Source organism: Entelurus aequoreus, linkage group LG10, assembly GCF_033978785.1.
Source record: "Entelurus aequoreus isolate RoL-2023_Sb linkage group LG10, RoL_Eaeq_v1.1, whole genome shotgun sequence".
Lineage (NCBI taxonomy): Eukaryota > Metazoa > Chordata > Actinopteri > Syngnathiformes > Syngnathidae > Entelurus > Entelurus aequoreus.
This window is the reverse complement of record NC_084740.1, coordinates 42518065-42536871: the sequence shown is the minus strand read 5'-3', so window position 1 is coordinate 42536871 and position 18807 is coordinate 42518065. Positions and strand designations below refer to the sequence as shown.

Genomic DNA, 18807 nt, shown 5'->3' with positions numbered 1-18807 from the left:
TCTGCAGCTGATACTGGAGGGCGTCGGAGGCAGCGGCTTTGGCTGGACCGTCGCCCCACTTGAGCCTGAGGGTCTGGTGGCTGAAGGCGGTGCACTCCAGGCGGGGCGGCTGAGGGGGCAGGGGCTTGGTCTTCAGCTTAAAGGTGTGACTAAAGGGGCCCGCTCCCAAGCTGTTCAAGGCCTGGATGCGGATCCTGGAAGAAACAAAGGGGCGTCATGTCATGGCCAAGGACGAGACGCTTGCTCGGGGGTGTCCGTAGCGGCGGCACCCACCTGTAGCTGGTGTCAGGCTGCAGGTGCTGGATGACGTGTTTGCTGACGCGGCCAACCACGACGGGCTGGCGCTCGCCCAGGTCGACCAGGTAGGACGTGATCTCGGCACCGTGGTCGCAGGGGGGATCCCAGCAAATTCCCAAGCAGGTGGACGGCGAGTACGGAGGCCCGGCGCTGCCGTCCTCCTCGTCCTCTGCCTCGCCCGCGGCCTTGTGCCTCGTCAACTCCGACTCCCTCATGGCGTAGATGTTGCCGACGGCGGCCGGCACGGAGCAGGGGGTCTGGCACAGGAGCGCCTCGCTGAAGGGCCCCACGCCAGCCGCGTTCATAGCCTGCACCGGCCAGGGAGACGGCGTCAGGTGGGTGTAATTACCACTTTTGTCCACAAGATGGCAGTGTTAGTATAGAGGTTTCACAAGTTAATGTCAGGATTGGGTGCCTACAATCCATTTTAAAGGCCTACTGAAAGCCACTACTACCGACCACGCAGTCTGATAGTTTATATATCAATGATGAAATCTTAACATTGCAACACATGCCAATACGGCCGGGTTAACTTATAAAGTGATATTTTAAATTTCCAGCTAAACTTCCGGTTGAAAACGTCTATGTATGATGACGTATGCGCGAGACGTCAATCGTTGAAGCGGAAGTATTGGTACACCATTGAATCCAATACAAAAAGCTCTGTTTTCATCTCAAAATTCCACAGTATTCTGGACATCTGTGTTGGTGAATCTTTTGCAATTTGTTTAATGAACAATGGAGACTGCAAAGAAGAAAATTGTAGGTGGGATCGGTGTATTAGCGGCTGGCTGCAGCAACACAACCAGGAGGACTTTGAGTTGGATAGCAGACGCGCTAGCCGCCGACCTCACCTTGACTTCCTCCGTCTCCGGGCCGCCGACCGCATCTATGATCGTCGCTCCGTCGATTGCTGGAACGCAGGTGAGCACAGGTGTTGATGAGCAGATGAGGGCTGGCGTAGGTGGATAGCTAATGTTTTTAGCTTAGCTCTGTGAGGTCCCGTTGCTAAGTTAGCTTCAATGGCGTCGTTAGCAACAGCATTGTTAAGCTTCGCCAGCCTGGAAAGCATTAACCGTGTATTTACATGTCCATGGTTTAATAGTATTGTTGATTTTCTGTCTTTCCTTCCATCCATCCATCTTCTTCCGCTTATCCGAGGTCGGGTCGCGGGGGCAGCAGCCTAAGCAGGGAAGCCCAGACTTCCCTCTCCCCAGCCACTTCGTCCAGATCCCGAGGCGTTCCCAGGCCAGCCGGGAGACAGTCTTCCCAACGTGTCCTGGGTCTTCCCCGTGGCCTCCTACCGGTCGGACGTGTCCTAAACACCTCCCTAGGGAGGCGTTCGGGTGGCATCCTGACCAGATGCCCGAACCACCTCATCTGGCTCCTCTTGATGTGGAGGAGCCAGAACCCCTTTCCTTCCAGTCAGGGGTTTATTTCTTTTGTTTCTATCTGCATTTAAGCCCGATGTGCTATCACGTTAGCTCCGTAGCTAAAGAGCTTCGCCGACGTATTGTCGTGGAGATAAAAGTCACTGTGAATGTCCATTTCGCGTTCTCGACTCTCACTTTCAAGAGGATATAGTATCCGCGGTGGTTTAAAATACAAATCCGTGATCCACAATAGAAAAAGGAGAAAGTGTGGAATCCAATGAGCCCTTGTACCTAAGTTACGGTCAGAGCGAAAAAAGATACGTCCTGCACTGCACTCTAGTCCTTCACTCTCACGTTCCTCATCCACGAATCTTTCATCCTCGCTCAAATTAATGGGGTAATCGTCGCTTTCTCGGTCCGAATCGCTCTCGCTGCTGGTGTAAACAATGGGGAAATGTGAGGAGCCTTTCAACCTGTGACGTCACGCTACTTCCGGTACAGGCAAGGGTTTTTTTAATCGGCGACCAAAAGTTGCAAACTTTATCGTCGATGTTCTCTACTAAATCCTTTCAGCAAAAATATGGCAATATTGCGAAATGATCAAGTATGACACATAGAATGGATCTGCTATCCCCGTTTAAATAAAAAAAAATTCATTTCAGTAGGCCTTGTTTCACGCCTGATAAGCACTTAGCACTCCTGAATTCATAACAACCTCCAATTTCAGGCTTTTACACAAAACCCAGGCCTTATGACTACGATCCAAAAATATATTTGATACATTGATCAGCTAATCAAGCGCAGACGAACCGCCTGTTCTCACCTGCACCCTGCAGAAGTAGTTGCTCGCAGGCAGCAGACCCTTCACTTCGTGGCTGAGGGCCGGCCCGCTGTAGCACACCTGCATGCTGCCCTCGGCGGCCCCCCACTCCAGGCGAAACTCGGTCACTGGAGCGCCGTTGCAGGGCGGACTCTAAGGGAGGAGAATTGTCAAGAGTCATTGTCACAACAATCTTCTAGGAACACACTAAGTCCAACACTTAAAAGGTTTCCCTTCTCACCTCATCTTCACCCTCTGTAAATTGAGGAGTCTTGACACATAACACCAAAAAATGCACGGTCACGAAAAATATCACCAACAAAGATAACGATTAGAGGCATCCCGAAACTACTTTTTCACTTTCGGCACGATACTGATTAGGGATGTCCGATAATGGCTTTTTGCTGATATCCGATATGCCGATATTGTCCAACTCTTTAATTACCGATACCGATATCAACCGATACCGATATCAACCGATATATACAGTCGTGGAATTAACACATTGTTATGCCTAATTTGGACAACCAGGTATGGTGAAGATAAGGTACTTTTTAAAAAAAATTATCAAATAAAATAAGATAAATAAATTAAAAACATTTTCTTGAATAAAAAAGAAAGTAAAACAATATAAAAACAGTTACATAGAAACTAGTAATAAATGAAAATTTGTAAAATTAACTGTTAAAGGTTAGTACTATTAGTGGAGAAGCAGAACGCACAATCATGTGTGCTTACAGACTGTATCCCTGGCAGACTGTATTGATATATATTGATATATAATGTAGGAAGCAGAATATTAATAACAGAAAGAAACAACCCTCTTGTGTGAATGAGTGTAAATGGGGGAGGGAGTTTTTTTTGGGTTGGTGCATTAATTGTAAGTGTATCTTTTGTTTTTTTATGTGGATTTAATAAAACAAAAACAAAAAAAACAAAAAAAAAAACCCAAAAAACACAAAAAAACCCACGATACTGATAATAAAAAAACCGATACCGATAATTTACGATGTTACATTTTAACGCATTTATCGGCCGATAATATCGGCAGACCGATATTATCGGACATCTCTAATACTGATATTGGAGCATTGAATATTGACCTATACAGATCCGATACGATATCAACTGGAATCACACATACTAGTAGGGCTGCGAATCTTTGGGTGCCCCACGATTCGATTCAATATCGATTCTTGGGGTCACGATTCGATTCAAAATCGATTTTTTTTTTCGATTCAACGCGATTCTCGATTCAAAAACGATATTTTCCCGATTCAAAAGGATTGTCTATTCATTCGATACATAGATTTCAGCAGGATCTACCCCAGTCTGCTGACATGCAAGCAGAGTAGTAAAAAGCTTTTATAATTGTAAAGGACAATGTTTTATCAACTGATTGCAATAATGTACATTTGTTTGAACTATTTAATGAACCAAAAATATGACTTATTTTATCTTTGTGAAAATATTGGACACAGTGTGATGTCAAGCTTATGAATGGGATGCAAGTGTAAGCCACTGTGACACTATTGATCTTTTTTTTTTTTTTTTATAAATGTCTAATGATAATGTCAATGAGGGATTTTTAATCACTGCCATGTTGAAATTGTAACTAATATTGATACTGTTGTTGTAACTAATATTGATACTGTTGTTGATAATATTCATTTTTGTTTCACTACTTTTGGTTTGTTCTGTGTGGTGTTTGTGTCTCCTCTCAATTGCTCTGTTTATTGCAGTTCTGAGTGTTGCTGGCTCGGGTTTGCTTTTGGAATTGGATTGCATTGTTATGGTATTGATGTGTATTGTTTTGTTGGATTGCATTGTTATGGTATTGCTGTGTATTGTTGTGTTGGATTGACTAATTAAAAAAATAAAAATAAAAATGGGAAAAAAATATATATATATTTTTTTAAAATGAGAATCGATTCTGAATCGCACAACGTGAGAATTGCGATTCGAATTTTGAATCGATTTTTTCCCACACGCCTACATACTAGTGTATTATTTTGTAGTGTGGAATGTTAGGAAAGGTTTGTTGAAGTGAAATGAGTCAAACAAGAGAACAACGGCAGCTATGAAAAACACTAACCTATTTATTATTAACTGTCTGAAATGGACTTACGCTGTCTCTAAGGTGAAGTGGAGTGGTAATTGTGTTTTTGGTGACACCGAGTGGTCACAATGATTCATGAAGTCAAGGTCCTGACGCAGTAAGTGGAATGATGCGAACACTTTTGTTACTGGATACTTTTACGCTGCAATAATGTTCAGTGAATATTACCTATGTCGAGCTTGCATGCTTAGCTGTTGTGTAGCTGCTAGCTCTAAGTATCCTATAGCCTAGCATGTTTACCTTTTGTAAATGACTTTAGTGAAATAGAAGAAATTGTGTGTTTATTGGAAGACATTTAGGTGGTAACTGTCTGTCCTGTTTTGTACAAGTAAACACGCTGCAGGACTGCTTGTATCGCATATGATATCACACACAAGTAAACACGCTGCAGGACTGCTTGTGTCGCATATGATATCACACACAAGTAAACACGCAGCAGGACTAGTTGTGTCGCACATGATATCACACGCAAGTAAACACGCTGCAAGACGCCTTGTGTCGCACATGATCTCACACGCAAGTTAACATGCTGCAGGACTGCTTGTGTCACGCATGATATCACACGCAAGTAAACACACAGGACTGCTTGTGTCGCACATGATATCAAACACAAGTTAACACGCTGCAGGACTGCTTGTGTCGCGCATGATATCACACGCAAGTAAACACACAGGACTACTTGTGTCGCAGATGATATCACACACAAGTAAACACGCAGCAGGACTGCTTGTGTCGCACATAACACACAAGTAAGCACGCAGCAGGACAGATTGTATTGCACATGATATCACACACAAGTAAACATGATGCAGGACTGCTTGTATTGCACATGATATCACACACAAGTAAACACGCTGCAGGACTGCTTGTGTCACGCATGATATCACACACAAGTAAACATGCTGCAGGACTGCTTGTATTGCACATTATATCACACACAAGTAAACATGCTGCTGGACTGCTTGTATTGCACATGATATCACACACAAGTAAACATGCTGCAGGACTGCTTGTATTGCACATTATATCACACACAAGTAAACATGCTGCTGGACTGCTTGTATTGCACATGATATCACACACAAGTAAACATGCTGCAGGACTGCTTGTACTGCACATGATATCACACACAAGTAAACACGCTGCAGGATGCCTTGTGTCGCAGATGATATCACACACAAGTAAACACGCTGCAGGACTGCTTGTGTTGCGCATGACATCACACGCACGTAAACACACAGGACTGCTTGTGTCGCACAGGATATCCCACGCAAGTAAACACGCAGCAGGACTGCTTGTGTCGCACAGGATATCACACGCAAGTAAACACGCTGCAGGACGCCTTGTGTCGCAGATGATATCACACACACGTTAACATGCTGCAGGACTGCTTGTGTCGCGCATGATATCACACGCAAGTAAACACACAGGACTGCTTGTGTCGCACATGATATCACACGCAAGAAAACACGCTGCAGGACGCCTTGTGTCGCAGATGATATCACACGCAAGTTAACATGCTGCAGGACAGCTTGTGTCGCGCATGATATCACACGCAGGTAAACTTGCAGGACTGCTTGTGTCGCACACAATATCACACGCAAGTTAACACACTGCAGGACTGCTTGTGTCGCACATGATATCACACGCAAGTAAACACGCTGCAGGACGCCTTGTGTCGCAGATGATATCACACGCAAGTTAACACGCTGCAGGACGCCTTGTGTCGCAGATGATATCACATACACGTTGACACGCTGCAGGACTGCTTGTGTCGCACATGATATCACACGCAAGTAAACACGCAGGACTGCTTGTGTCGCACATGATATCACACACAAGTTAACACGCTGCAAGACTGCTTGTGTCGCACATGATATCACACACATGTTAACACGCTGCAGGACTGCTTGTGTCGCACACAATATCACACGCAAGTTAACACGCTGCAGGACTGCTTGTGTCGCACATGATATCACACGCAAGTTAACACGCTGCAGGACTGCTTGTGTCGCACATGATATCACACACACGTTAACACGCTGCAGAACTGCTTGTGTTGCGCATGATATCACACGCAAGTAAACACACAGGACTGCTTGTGTCGCACAGGATATCCCACGCAAGTAAACACGCAGCAGGACTGCTTGTGTCGCACAGGATATCACACGCAAGTAAACACGCAGGACTGCTTGTGTCGCACATGATATCACACGCAAGTAAACAAGCTGCAGGACGCCTTGTGTCGCACATGATATCACACGCAAGTTAATACGCTGCAGGACTGCTTGTGTCGCGCATGATATCACACGCAAGTAAACACGCAGGACTGCTTGTGTCGCACATGATATCACACACGAGTAAACACGCTGCAGGACGCCTTGTGTCGCACATGATATCACACACAAGTAAACATGCTGCAGGACTGTTTGTACTGCACATGATATCACACACAAGTAAACACGCAGCAGGACTGCTTGTGTCGCACACGATATCACACACAAGTAAACATGCTGCAGGACTGCTTGTATTGCACATGATATCACACACAAGTAAACATGCTGCAGGACTGTTTGTACTGCACATGATATCACACACAAGTAAACACGCTGCAGGACGCCTTGTGTCGCAGATGATATCACACACAAGTAAACACGCAGCAGGACTGCTTGTGTCGCACACGATATCACGCGCAAATAAACACGCTGCAGGACTGCTTGTGTTGCGCATGATATCACACGCAGGTAAACACGCAGCAGGACTGCTTGTGTCGCACAGGATATCACACGCAAGTAAACATGCAGGACTGTTTGTGTCGCACATGATATCACACACAAGTAAACATGCTGCAGGACTGCTTGTGTCGCACATGATTACACACGCAAGTAAACACGCTGCAGGACTGCTTGTGTCGCACATGATATCACACGCAAGTTAACACGCTGCAGGACTGCTCGTATCGCACATTATATCACACGTTTTACAAGCAGGTACATATAATCTCATACTTTTTCATGCCGATATCGAACTGATGTCAGTATCGGCAAGGGACACGAGTAAAATGACCACATATTTCTGTTTGACTACAAAGTAACAGTCTGGGGTGCTCTGCATGCACTATCAAATATTTTGTTAGGGTAGATTTAGGGACAGTCGCTGAGGTCTCACCTCCCAGCTGACCACGACACAGCTGGGCGACTTGCACACGGTGGAAGGCGCCTTGCACTGTTCCGGGGCCCCGGCTCCGGTGGTAAAGTCGTAGCGCTCAGAAAGAGGCCCAAACTGCCGGCACAGAGGAGCAACAATGGCGTCGGTGTTTACGCAGTATTCAGGTGAGACATAATGGAGGGCTGTGTGAGGTCCTCTCACCCCCGCCTTGTTTCCCGCCTTGAGCTGGACTCCGTAGCTCCTCCCGGGCATCAAGCCTCCCACAAAGCAGTCCGGCTCTGGACCCTGGTAGACCTCCCTGCTGTCCTCCGGCTGCGGCCCACTCAGTTCCACGCTGTAGCAGGACACGGGGCTGCCGCCGTCCACCTGCGGCGGGCCTGGGGGGGAGCAGGCATTCAACACAGTCAACTTGGTGAGGGGGAAATGCAGCATTTGCAGTAAACGTCGGAGCAGGTACACTGCAAAAACTCAAATCTAAGTGAGATGAAATACCTCAAATAAGGGTGATATTTGCTTATTTTCTGTCTGATAAGATCATTCTTCTCACTAAGCAGATTTTATGTCAGAGTGTTTTACTTGTTTTAAGTGTTTTGGTCCTAAAACTTTAAACTCCTTTTATTTGTTTTTAAATGTCTAAACCAGTGTTTTTCAACCTTTTTTGAGCCAAGGCACATTTTTTGCGTTGAAAAAATCCGGAGGCACACCACCAGCAGAAATCAATAAAAAACGAAACTCAGTTGACACTAAAAATTCGTCGCAATTATTAGATATGACTTTAAAGCATAACCAACCATGCATCAATATAGCTCTTGTCTCAAAGTAGGTGTACTGTCACGACCTGTCACATCACCCCCTGACTTATTTTGAGTTTTTTGCTGTTTTCCTGTGTGTAGTGTTTTAGTTCTTGTCTTACGCTCCTATTTTGGTTGGTTTTTCTCTTTTTTTGGTATTTTCCTTTAGCAGTTTCATGTCTTCCTTTGAGCGATATTTCCCGCATCTACTTTGTTTTAGCAATCAAGAATATTTCAGTCGTTTTTATCCTTCTTTGTGGAGACATTGTTGATTGTCATGTCATGTTCGAATGTACAATGTGGACGCGGTCTTTGCCTCACAGTATGTAAGTCTTTGCTGTCGTCCAGCATTCTGTTTTTGTTTACTTTGTAGCCTGTTCAGTTTTAGTTTCGTTCTGCATAGCCTTCCCTAAGCGTCAATGCCTTTTCTTAGGGGCACTCACCTTTTGTTTATTTTTGGTTTAAGCATTAGACTCCTTTTTACCTGCACGCTGCCTCCCGCTGTTTCCGACATCTACAAAGCAATTAGCTACCGCCTGCCACCTACTGACATGGAAGAGTATTACACGGTTACTCTGCCGAGCTCTAGACAGCACCGACACTCAACAACAACACATCATTTGCAGACTATAATTACTGGTTAACAAAAAATATTTTTAACCCAAATAGGTGAAATTAGATCATCTCCCACGGCACACCAGACTGTATCTCACGGCACACTAGTGTGCCGCGGCACAGTGGTTGAAAAATACTGGTCTAAACAACCTCGCGCCAACATATCTCTCCGACCTCCTTCAGCCTTACTGCCCCACCCGATCCCTAAGATCAGCCGATCAGCTGCTACTGACGGTCCCTGCTGACACAAGGCTGAAGCTTAGAGGTGACAGAGCTTTCACCGCTGCTGCTCCCAAGCTCTGGAACGACTTACCTCTGAGTGTTAGACAAGCCTCCTCTCTTCCTGTTTTTAAATCTCTCTTAAAAACATACTTTTATTCCATGGCTTTTAACACTGAGTGATATCCAATCCTGCAATGGCGCCCCATAATACACCTGCTGTGAACCTGTTTTTATGTTTTATTTATTTATTTTTTATCGTGTTCTGTTTGTGTTGTGTTGTGTTTGCTCGGTACTCGTATTATCTTTTAACCTGCCCATTGTAGAGCACTTTGGCTACCCCTGTGGTAAATTTTAAATGTGCTTTATAAATAAAGTTGATTTGATTTGATTTGATTTAAATGATCCCATTAAGATATTACAGCTTGTTGCTGAGATTTGATGAGCTATATTGAGTAAAACATGCTTGAAACTAGAATATCAACTGTTGCAAAGCTGTGTCATCAACACTCACAAGTATAAAACTACTTTTCTAAAGTAATCATTTATTTCAAGCATGAAATAAAAAAATCATGACTGACACAATTGTGTCTCATAATTAAAAACAGATGACATCCAAATGGACTTTGCTGATTTATTTTCAATGAAACAATAGAAAATATGTACTCTTATGGTAGTACAGTTGGCACAGTACAGTAAACTGACAGTTACTATTTAACATGTGACATTTCTAACAATTTTGAACAGAAATAGTTCATGCACATTCAGATAAATTCTTCAAAATTACAATTAAAATGTATTTGGCCGGGGGCCGGGCTGTATATATGCGCACTAATTGACTGAAAGAGCACGCACTTGGCGCGATGATGTCATGTTATCCATGGAAAAATGCATTTTTAGACCTGAGCGGCTAGGAGACCCCGAGAGTAACAAGCGCTTGCCTTGTTGTCTTTCAATTAAAATTAGTTTTTAGTATAAGTTTGCTGGTTTCAAGAAAAGTAATGCCGAGCGCATATCATTATGTCAAGATAATGGCACTAGCATTTACTTCATTCAACCCTTGTGTGGTGTTCGGGTCTGTGGGACCCGTTTTCGATTTTTATTAAAAGAAAAATGATAATTAATTTTTCAAACTGAGACTCACTGGCTTTGGCTCATTTTCTGTGAAGAACATATATCAGAATACATATTTAATGAACACACACCATACACCCCCCCTACACATTTCTATTACATATAAGATGTCCAGGGTCCACTGGACCCGGGGCTAATAGAAGTGTGGAAATGTATGTACTGTGTACCACACACACACACACACACACACACACACACACACACACACACACACACACACACACACACACACACACACACACACACAGCAGGCCTAGACAGGAGGAGGACAGAGTGTAGGTACACAGAACATCAGAGGGTCAAATGTGCGACAAAATGAGCGCAGACAGTGTTGACAAACAATGTTGCAACCTTGTGTGGGAACCGCAGGTGCAGAAACACAAAAGAAGAATCCCTGTGGGATGCAAAAACTGGCAGAGAAATTTCAATGCAACCTTCGTGTTGTTTTTACTCAGCCAGTGTTTGTGGGTCTTAGACTTAGACTTACTTTTTATTGTCGTTCAAATTTGAACTTTACAGTACAGATAGGAACGAAATTTCATCGCATTAGCTGGTTGGCAGTGCAGGATAAAAAAGCAATAAGGTGCAGATATAAATAAATAGACTACTGTAAAGATAAATATATTGCACTTTTGCATATACATCTACGTTTATGGATGTATGTTATATTGTCTTTATATTCCAGCGAGTTCCTCCATTTTTGGGGGGAATTGAGGGGATTATTATGATGCGTTCAAGAGTCTTACGGCCTGAGGGAAGAAGCTGTTACAGAACCTGGAGGTTCTGCTACGGAGGCTGCAGACCTCTTTCTAGAGTCCTGCAGTGAAAACAGTCTTTGGTGGGGGTGGGAGGAGTCTCTGCAGATTTTCTGAGCCCTGGTCAGGCAGCAGCTTTTTGCGATCTCCTGGATAGGAGGAAGAGGAGTCCTGATGATCTTTTCCGCCGTCCTCACCACTCTCTGGAGAGACTTCCAGTCTGAGGCATTGCAGGCTCCAGTCCAGACAGAGATGCTGTTGGTCAGCAGGCTCTCCATAGTGCCTCTGTAGAATGTGGTGAGAACGGGGGGAGGGAGCTGTGCTCTTTTCATCCCACGCAAAAAGTGCATGCGCTGCTGAGCTCTTTTTACAAGAGCTCCGGTGTGTAGGGACCAGGTCATATTTTCAGTTATCTGCACCCCCAGTAACTTGGTGCTGCTTACCATCTCCACCGCTGTGCCGTTGATGAAGAGTGGAGCGTTGCTGGACTGGTGCTTCCTGAAGTCGACAATGATCTCCTTGGTCTTGTCGACGTTCAGGACCAGGTTGTTGATTCTGCACCAGTCAACCAGATGTTTCACCTCCTCCCTGTAGTCCATGTCGTTGTTGTCACGGATGAGGCCCACTACTGTTGTGTACTTCACAATGTGGTTAGTAGTGGACCTGGCGCAGCAGTCATGAGTCATCAACGTGAACAGCAGCGGACTCAGGACACAGCCCTGGGGGGAGCCGGTGCTCAGGGAGATGGCACTGGAGGTGTTGTTGCCCACTCTCACAGACTTGGGGTCTGTCTGTGAGGATGTCAAGCAGCCAGTTGCATAGGGGGGTACTGAATCCAAGGGCGGCCAGTTTGCTCACCAAGTGCTGCGGGATGATGGTGTTGAATGCCGAGTTGAAGTCCAGAAACAACATCCGCACGTGTGTGTCCTTTCCTTCCAGATGTGCTAAGCTCAGGTGGAGTGCAGAGGAGATGGCGTCCTCTGTGGAGCGGTTAGGGCGATAAGCAAACTGGTATGGGTTGAATGTGGGGGGAAGTCTGGAGACAATGCATTCCTTTACCAGCCTCTTAAAGCACTTCATTACAGATGTTTTTGGGATAAGTCAGTATTTTAACATAAAAGTGTTTGATTGTGAGGCATTAAAAGCCACAAAATGCAACAGGTCCATCAGACCCACGAACACTGGCTGAGTAACAACAATATGAACACCACACAAGGGGTAAGAATATTTTTCAACATATTGAGCATAAAGGTCTCCTTTTTTTTCTACCAAGAAAAGTGCACTTGTTATTAGTGAGAATATACTTATTTTAAGGTATTTTGGGGTTCATTGAGGTTAGCTAATTTGACTTGTTTTGGAAAAATAATAGAATGGAAATGTTCTTGTTCTATTGGCAGATAATTTAGCTTAGTTCAAATAAAATACCCCTCATTTTTGTATTTTTTCTTCTTCTTTTTGAACACTGACTTTTTGCAGTGTAGAAGACATAACGCGTCCCACGCCTGTGCCAGGAATGACTCACCCCAGCGCAGTTGCACTTCTCGGGCTTTGGGCTTGCCCACCAGTCGGGGGGGTTGGCAGGGTCCAGGGGGCACCGCGGGAGTCTGGACCTGCAGGGTCTCCGACAGCTTGCAAAGAAAAACAACAGGATCTTAGGAAAAACATTTTTATTTTTTTCCTTTTATGCATCGTGCAAATGAAACGTTTAAAAAATAAAAAATACAAAAAAGGCCCTTTGGGCTTCTGAGACAAAATTGCAAACATGTGAGTGTTACGTCACTTGGTGCACCGTGAGTCATGCCGCTCTCATGAACGCCGGCGAAGAAGTTAACCATGAGCATCGGCGCCGTCCACTAATTAGGAAAAACATCCCGGGAGGATTCATCAATTAGCAGACTGTGTCTCGTACTGACGGGCAAAGTCTGAGCTCTCCACGCCGCCGAAAAAGTCTCATGAAAAACTCCACAAACTTTTTAGAGATACATCTGAAATTACCCGGGAGAGATTGGTGAGTGACCCAGCCTGTAAAATACAGGGATTACATTTTGCCTCGTTCCTCAATTAAAGTGTGAGTGAAGAATGGCGTTTCCTCGATGTGAAGACCTGATAAGTCCGAAAGAGATGACAGTTTTATCTGCTCACAGAGTGGTAGAAAAATATATTTTTTGTCTGAATATGGTTTGTGTAGGACAGGCCTGGGCAATTATTTGACTCGGGGGGCCAGATTTAGATATAAAAAAGTGTGTCTGGGGGCCGGTATATCTATTTTTAGGAACATTAATACAAAACGTCACAATAATGATTGAAAGCTAAAAACGTTATGACAGACCGCCTTAACAAACGGAATGGAATGTGATTTTTTTTTACTGAATGAGACACCCAGAATGTACATGAAAATAAAGAATGTGGGATTTACAATATTAATTATGAATGATAAAACACCGAATATTGACAACATATTTCACAATCAACCGAAATGCAACCAAAATGCAACAAACAGTGAAAAAAAAACACCTACAATCTGAGATATCTCATGGTGACCATAGTAAGTAATTAGATGACCATAGTAACTAATTAGATGACCATAGTAACTAAGGCTGAAACGACGCGTCGACATAGTCGACGTCATCGGTTACGTAAATACGTCGATGCCGTTTTTGTGCGTCGACGCGTCGCATATTTACGTCACACTACCGTCATGGCGGAGCGCAAAGCAGACTGTGCGAGCGAGGGGGAAAAAATCACGCCAAAAGTGGTCAAAAGTGTGGAAGTATTTCAATACACAGCCTAATAATGTTGTTGTATGCACACTGTGTCGAGCGGAAATGGCCTATCATAGCAGCACAACGGCTATGAACGAACATTTGAAAAGAAAACCATCAACTAGTCAATCGTCCGCGCGAGTATACGTTGTCATCATTACACAAAAATATGAATGTGTCATTTGTATCTGCTAGGGGTGTAACGGTACGTGTTTTGTATTGAACCGTTTCGGTACGGGGCTTTCGGTTCGGTACAGGGGTTTACCGAACGAGTTTCTAAGCTAAAGCTAACTTTAGCTGCTAAAGTGTTAACAAGCTGCTTTGCTCCTTCTGCGGCTGCCTCTGTCTCAGCATGCAGCATTGTCCCACCCACACAACCATCTGATTGGTACACACAAAGCGTTATACAAAGCGTTATCAGCCAATCAGCAGTGCGTATTCAGAGCGCATGTAGTCAGCGCTTCAGCGTGGAGCAGATAGGTGTTTAGCAGGTGAGCATCAGGCAGCGGACTCTCCCCAAATGATAATAAACACCTCCCAGTCAACTACTAGTAACATCACTATGAGCCCGTTGACCTTCTAGAAACTTAAACTGCAGCTCAGCTCGCTCGCAGTCCTGGCTTGAGGTGAAGGCTAATTAGCTCTCAGTTCCAGCCACATCGACCCCTTCTGAGCGCCTATTTTCAGCTGCTGGGAATATTGTAAACAAGAAAAGAACCAGAGCATGTAGACATGCTAACCTTTCTTCATTACAACTGTTAGTCACTCACTGGAATGAGTAGAATTGGTTATTGTGTACTGTGTTGGACTGGATGTTTATTTTGCACATTTTAAAAGCAATACTTAATGTTTACAGTGCTCCAGAATATTTAGATTGGCACTTTTTTGTATTGGATGTTTATCTTTATTTTTGCACATTTCAGCAAATAAGCAATACTTTCACTTTTCTTGAAATGTTTACACTGTTGTTACAGAATATTTCGTTTTGCACTTTTTTGTATTGGATGTTTATCTTTATTTTTGCACATTTTAAAACAAAATAAGCAATACTTTTACTTTTGAAATGCTTATACTATTGCAGAATATTAAGATTTGCACTAGATGTTTACTTTTATATTTGCACATTAAAAAGCAAATAAGCTACTTTTAATTTTGTTCAATGTTAAAAGTTTTAAATGTTTACATTGTTACAGAATATTTTGTCATGTTGTTGTCAATGTTGACTGAGTGGCCATACTTCTTTTTTTTTGTAAATAAAAGCCATGCCTTTTGAAACAACAGGCCTACATTTATTTTTTCATCTTCATTTTAAATAAAAAAATAATCTGTAAAAGGAAAAATAATCTATAGATGAATCGAAAAAATAATCTATAGATTAACCGATTAATTGAAAAAAATAATCTATAGATTAATCGACAGAAAAATAATCGTTAGCTGCAGCCTTAATAGTAACTAGTATATCATGCAGATTCCAAGCATTGAAAGACTTAGTGTAGTTGAAGACTTCCGGTCATTAGAAAACATCACTGCACATCATAATGGCAGCTACACTTTACATCTTAAACATCTAAAACTATTATTTGGGAATGTCCGGCGGGCCAGATTGAAGAGCTTAACGGGCCGCATGTGGACCCCGAGCCTTAGTTTGCCCAGATCTGGGGTAGGAGGACAAACATGACACAAACCTTCCTAATTGTTAAAAATCTAACTGTTTATATTAAACATGCTTCACTGATGAGTATTTGACGAGTGCCGTTTTGTTCTACTAATATCGGCGGTCCTTGAACTCACCGTAATTTGTTTACATGTACAACTTTCTCTGACGCTGCCACAGAAAGACGTGTTTTATGCCACTCCTCTGTACTTTTGTATGGTGGGGCCCTTCAGGACATCGCTGATTTGTTGTGCCCCGACACTTCGGGGCGCAGCTTCCGGTCTTCAGGACAGGGTCTCAAGTTTTAAACCCCGTGGAGACCTGGCATTCCAAACTGTAGCTCCCAAAGTCTGGAACAACTTCCACCAGTGAATAAAGCTTTTAGTTAATTAACCCTTTAACTATCTTTTATGTCCAACTTGTAGCCTTTTAATAATTTTTTGATTTATATTATTGTTATGAGTATCGTCACGTCATGACATTGCTGGTTTTACGAGCAGAGGAGCATGTTCGGCAGCGCACACACACAGAGTACTTACAAGCAGACACAGTGTGTAGACAGAAAAGAGAGAACGGACGCATTTTGGCTTAAAAAGTGACGATAAAGGTGAAGTTACAACACTGAAACACCCTCAGGAAGAGGTGCTTTAAGACATGGCTAGCTAGCTAGCTGGCTAACGTCCATCCGCAGTCGGCAGTGTTTTAGCTACTTCTAAATCACTAATCCTGGTCACCATGTCGACAAATAAAGTTTCTTACAAGTATCATCCCTGCAGGACGGGGAATAGTTAAACATGCTTCACTACACACCGTAGGAGGATACAATAGCTAACCACTAACAGCAAGCTAGCACCCCTGAGTGCAAACAAATGCCATGGGTGGATCTACACCTGACATCCACTGTAATGTTGGGGTTTGGGGGTAGCGGGGGTGTATATTGTAGCCCGGAAGAGTTAGGGCTGCAAAGGATTCTGGGTATTTGTTCTGTTGTGTTTATGTTGTGTTACGGTGCGGCTGTTCTCCCGAAATGTGTTTGTCATTCTTGTTTGGTGTGGGTTCACAGTTTGGCGCATATTTGTAACAGTGTTAAAGTTGTTTATACGGTCACCCTCAGTGTGACCTGTATGGCTGTTGACCAAGTATGCATGGCATTCACTTATGTGTGCCTGCAGAAGCCGCATACGGTATGTGACTGGGCCGGCTGTTTGTTTGGAGAAAAAGACGGCGTGATGACAGGTTGTAGAAGACGCTAAAAGCATCACAGCACGCCTCAATGTTGTCGAGAGCCATATACCACACCGTGATTGGTAGATTCCTTCAGCTCCGCACACAACGCTGTCAGGCGCCATTCATTTTAAACTCGCGGGCCGCACTAACATTAAACTTTCATATTAAGGTGGGGGCCGCAAAATAACGTCTCGCGGGCCGCGTGTCTGAGACCCCTGCTGTAACGGATCGATAGCCACATTTGTGGTATCATCCAAAACTAATGTAAAGTATCCAAACAACAGAAGAGTAAGTGATTATTATTAGAGATGTCCGATAATATCGGTCTGCCGATATTATCGGCCGATAAATGCGTTAAAATGTAATATCGCAAATTATCGGTATCGTTTTTTTTATTATAAGTATGGTTTTTTAAATTTTTTAAAAATTGTTAAATCCACATAAAAAACACAAGATACACTTACAATTAGTGCACCAACCCAAAAAACCTCCCTCCCCCCACTCATTCACACAAAAGGGTTGTTTCTTTCTGTTATTAATATTCTGGTTCCTACATTATATATCAATATATATCAATACAGTCTGCAAGGGATACAGTCCGTAAGCACACATGATTGTGCGTGCTGCTGGTCCACTAATAATACTAACCTTTAACAGTTAATTTTACAAATTTGCATTAATTACTAGTTTCTATGTAACTGTTTTTATATTGTTGTACTTTCTTTTTTATTCAAGAAAATGTTTTTAATTTATTTATCTTATTTTATTTGATACATTTTTTTAAAAAGTACCTTATCTTCACCATACCTGGTTGTCCAAATTAGGCATAATAATGTGTTAATTCCACGACTGTATATATCGGTTGATATCGGTATCGGTTGATATCGGTATCGGTAATTAAAGAGTTGGACAATATCGGCATATCGGATATCGGCAAAAAGCCATTATCGGACATCCCTAATTATTATGCTTGTCCTTCATATTGTTGACAAAATAACAGAATGATAAATGACACAATATGTTACTGCATTCGTCAGCAGCTAAATTTGTTTACTTACTACTAAAAGACAAGTTGTCTTGTATGTTCACTATTTTATTTAAGGACATAGTTGCAATAAGAAACATATGTTTAATGTACCCTAAGATTTTTTGTTAAAATAAAGCCAATAATGACATTTTTTTGTGGTCCCCTTTATTTAGAAAAGTATCGAAAAACATTTTGGTACTGTTACCAAAATATTGGTATCGGGACAACCCGACCCTGGATGTTAGTTTGCTATTTGGAGGCTGAGATTTTAACACACCAGTCGTACTTAAGTAGCTCCACCTTTGAACATTCTTCCTCACTGCGCATGAAATCCAATGACCAGCCAGTAAATGCGCACACACACACACACACTCGTGAGAGTGACAATGTGTGTGTGTGTTGGGTATGAATGACTCACCGGGCTCTGCCCCCCCTCGCTCATGCAGTACACTCTGGTCTGGTAGCAGCAGCCGGGCTTCAGGCCGTCGCACACGCACTCCAAGGCGGGGCCGGAATACACAAGCTCCCAGGACAAACCTGAGAAGTGCGAAATATGATGAACACCAGGCGAAAGCATCGGGGATGAAGTGTTCAACTCACCGCTTAAACCCTCGGACAGCTCGACGACGTACTTTGTCACTTCGGCTCCTCCGCTCTCTTTTGGGGGATCTAAGCAGAGACAATGGAGCCATATTAATTATGAAACAAATAAATAGCAATTATTAGTAGAGATTAGAGATGTCCGGTAATATCGGCCTGCCGATAAATGCTTTAAAATGTAATATCGGGAATTTTCGGTATCGTTTTTTGTTTTTTTTTAATAAATCAACATAAAAAACACAAGAT

General features: G+C 43.3%; 1 protein-coding gene across 1 annotated transcript in view; it reads right to left on the bottom strand.

The window, feature by feature from the left end:
- The window catches only part of fndc3a (fibronectin type III domain containing 3A), a 160503-nt gene that overhangs the window by 30951 nt on the left and 110745 nt on the right, over positions 1–18807 (bottom strand). The window contains 8 exon segments of the mRNA XM_062060894.1: positions 1–194; positions 274–605; positions 2494–2643; positions 7778–7891; positions 7979–8154; positions 12814–12919; positions 18380–18498; positions 18562–18630. The exon segment at positions 1–194 is cut by the window's left edge and continues 19 nt beyond it. Coding sequence (XP_061916878.1) covers positions 1–194; positions 274–605; positions 2494–2643; positions 7778–7891; positions 7979–8154; positions 12814–12919; positions 18380–18498; positions 18562–18630 — 1260 coding nt within the window.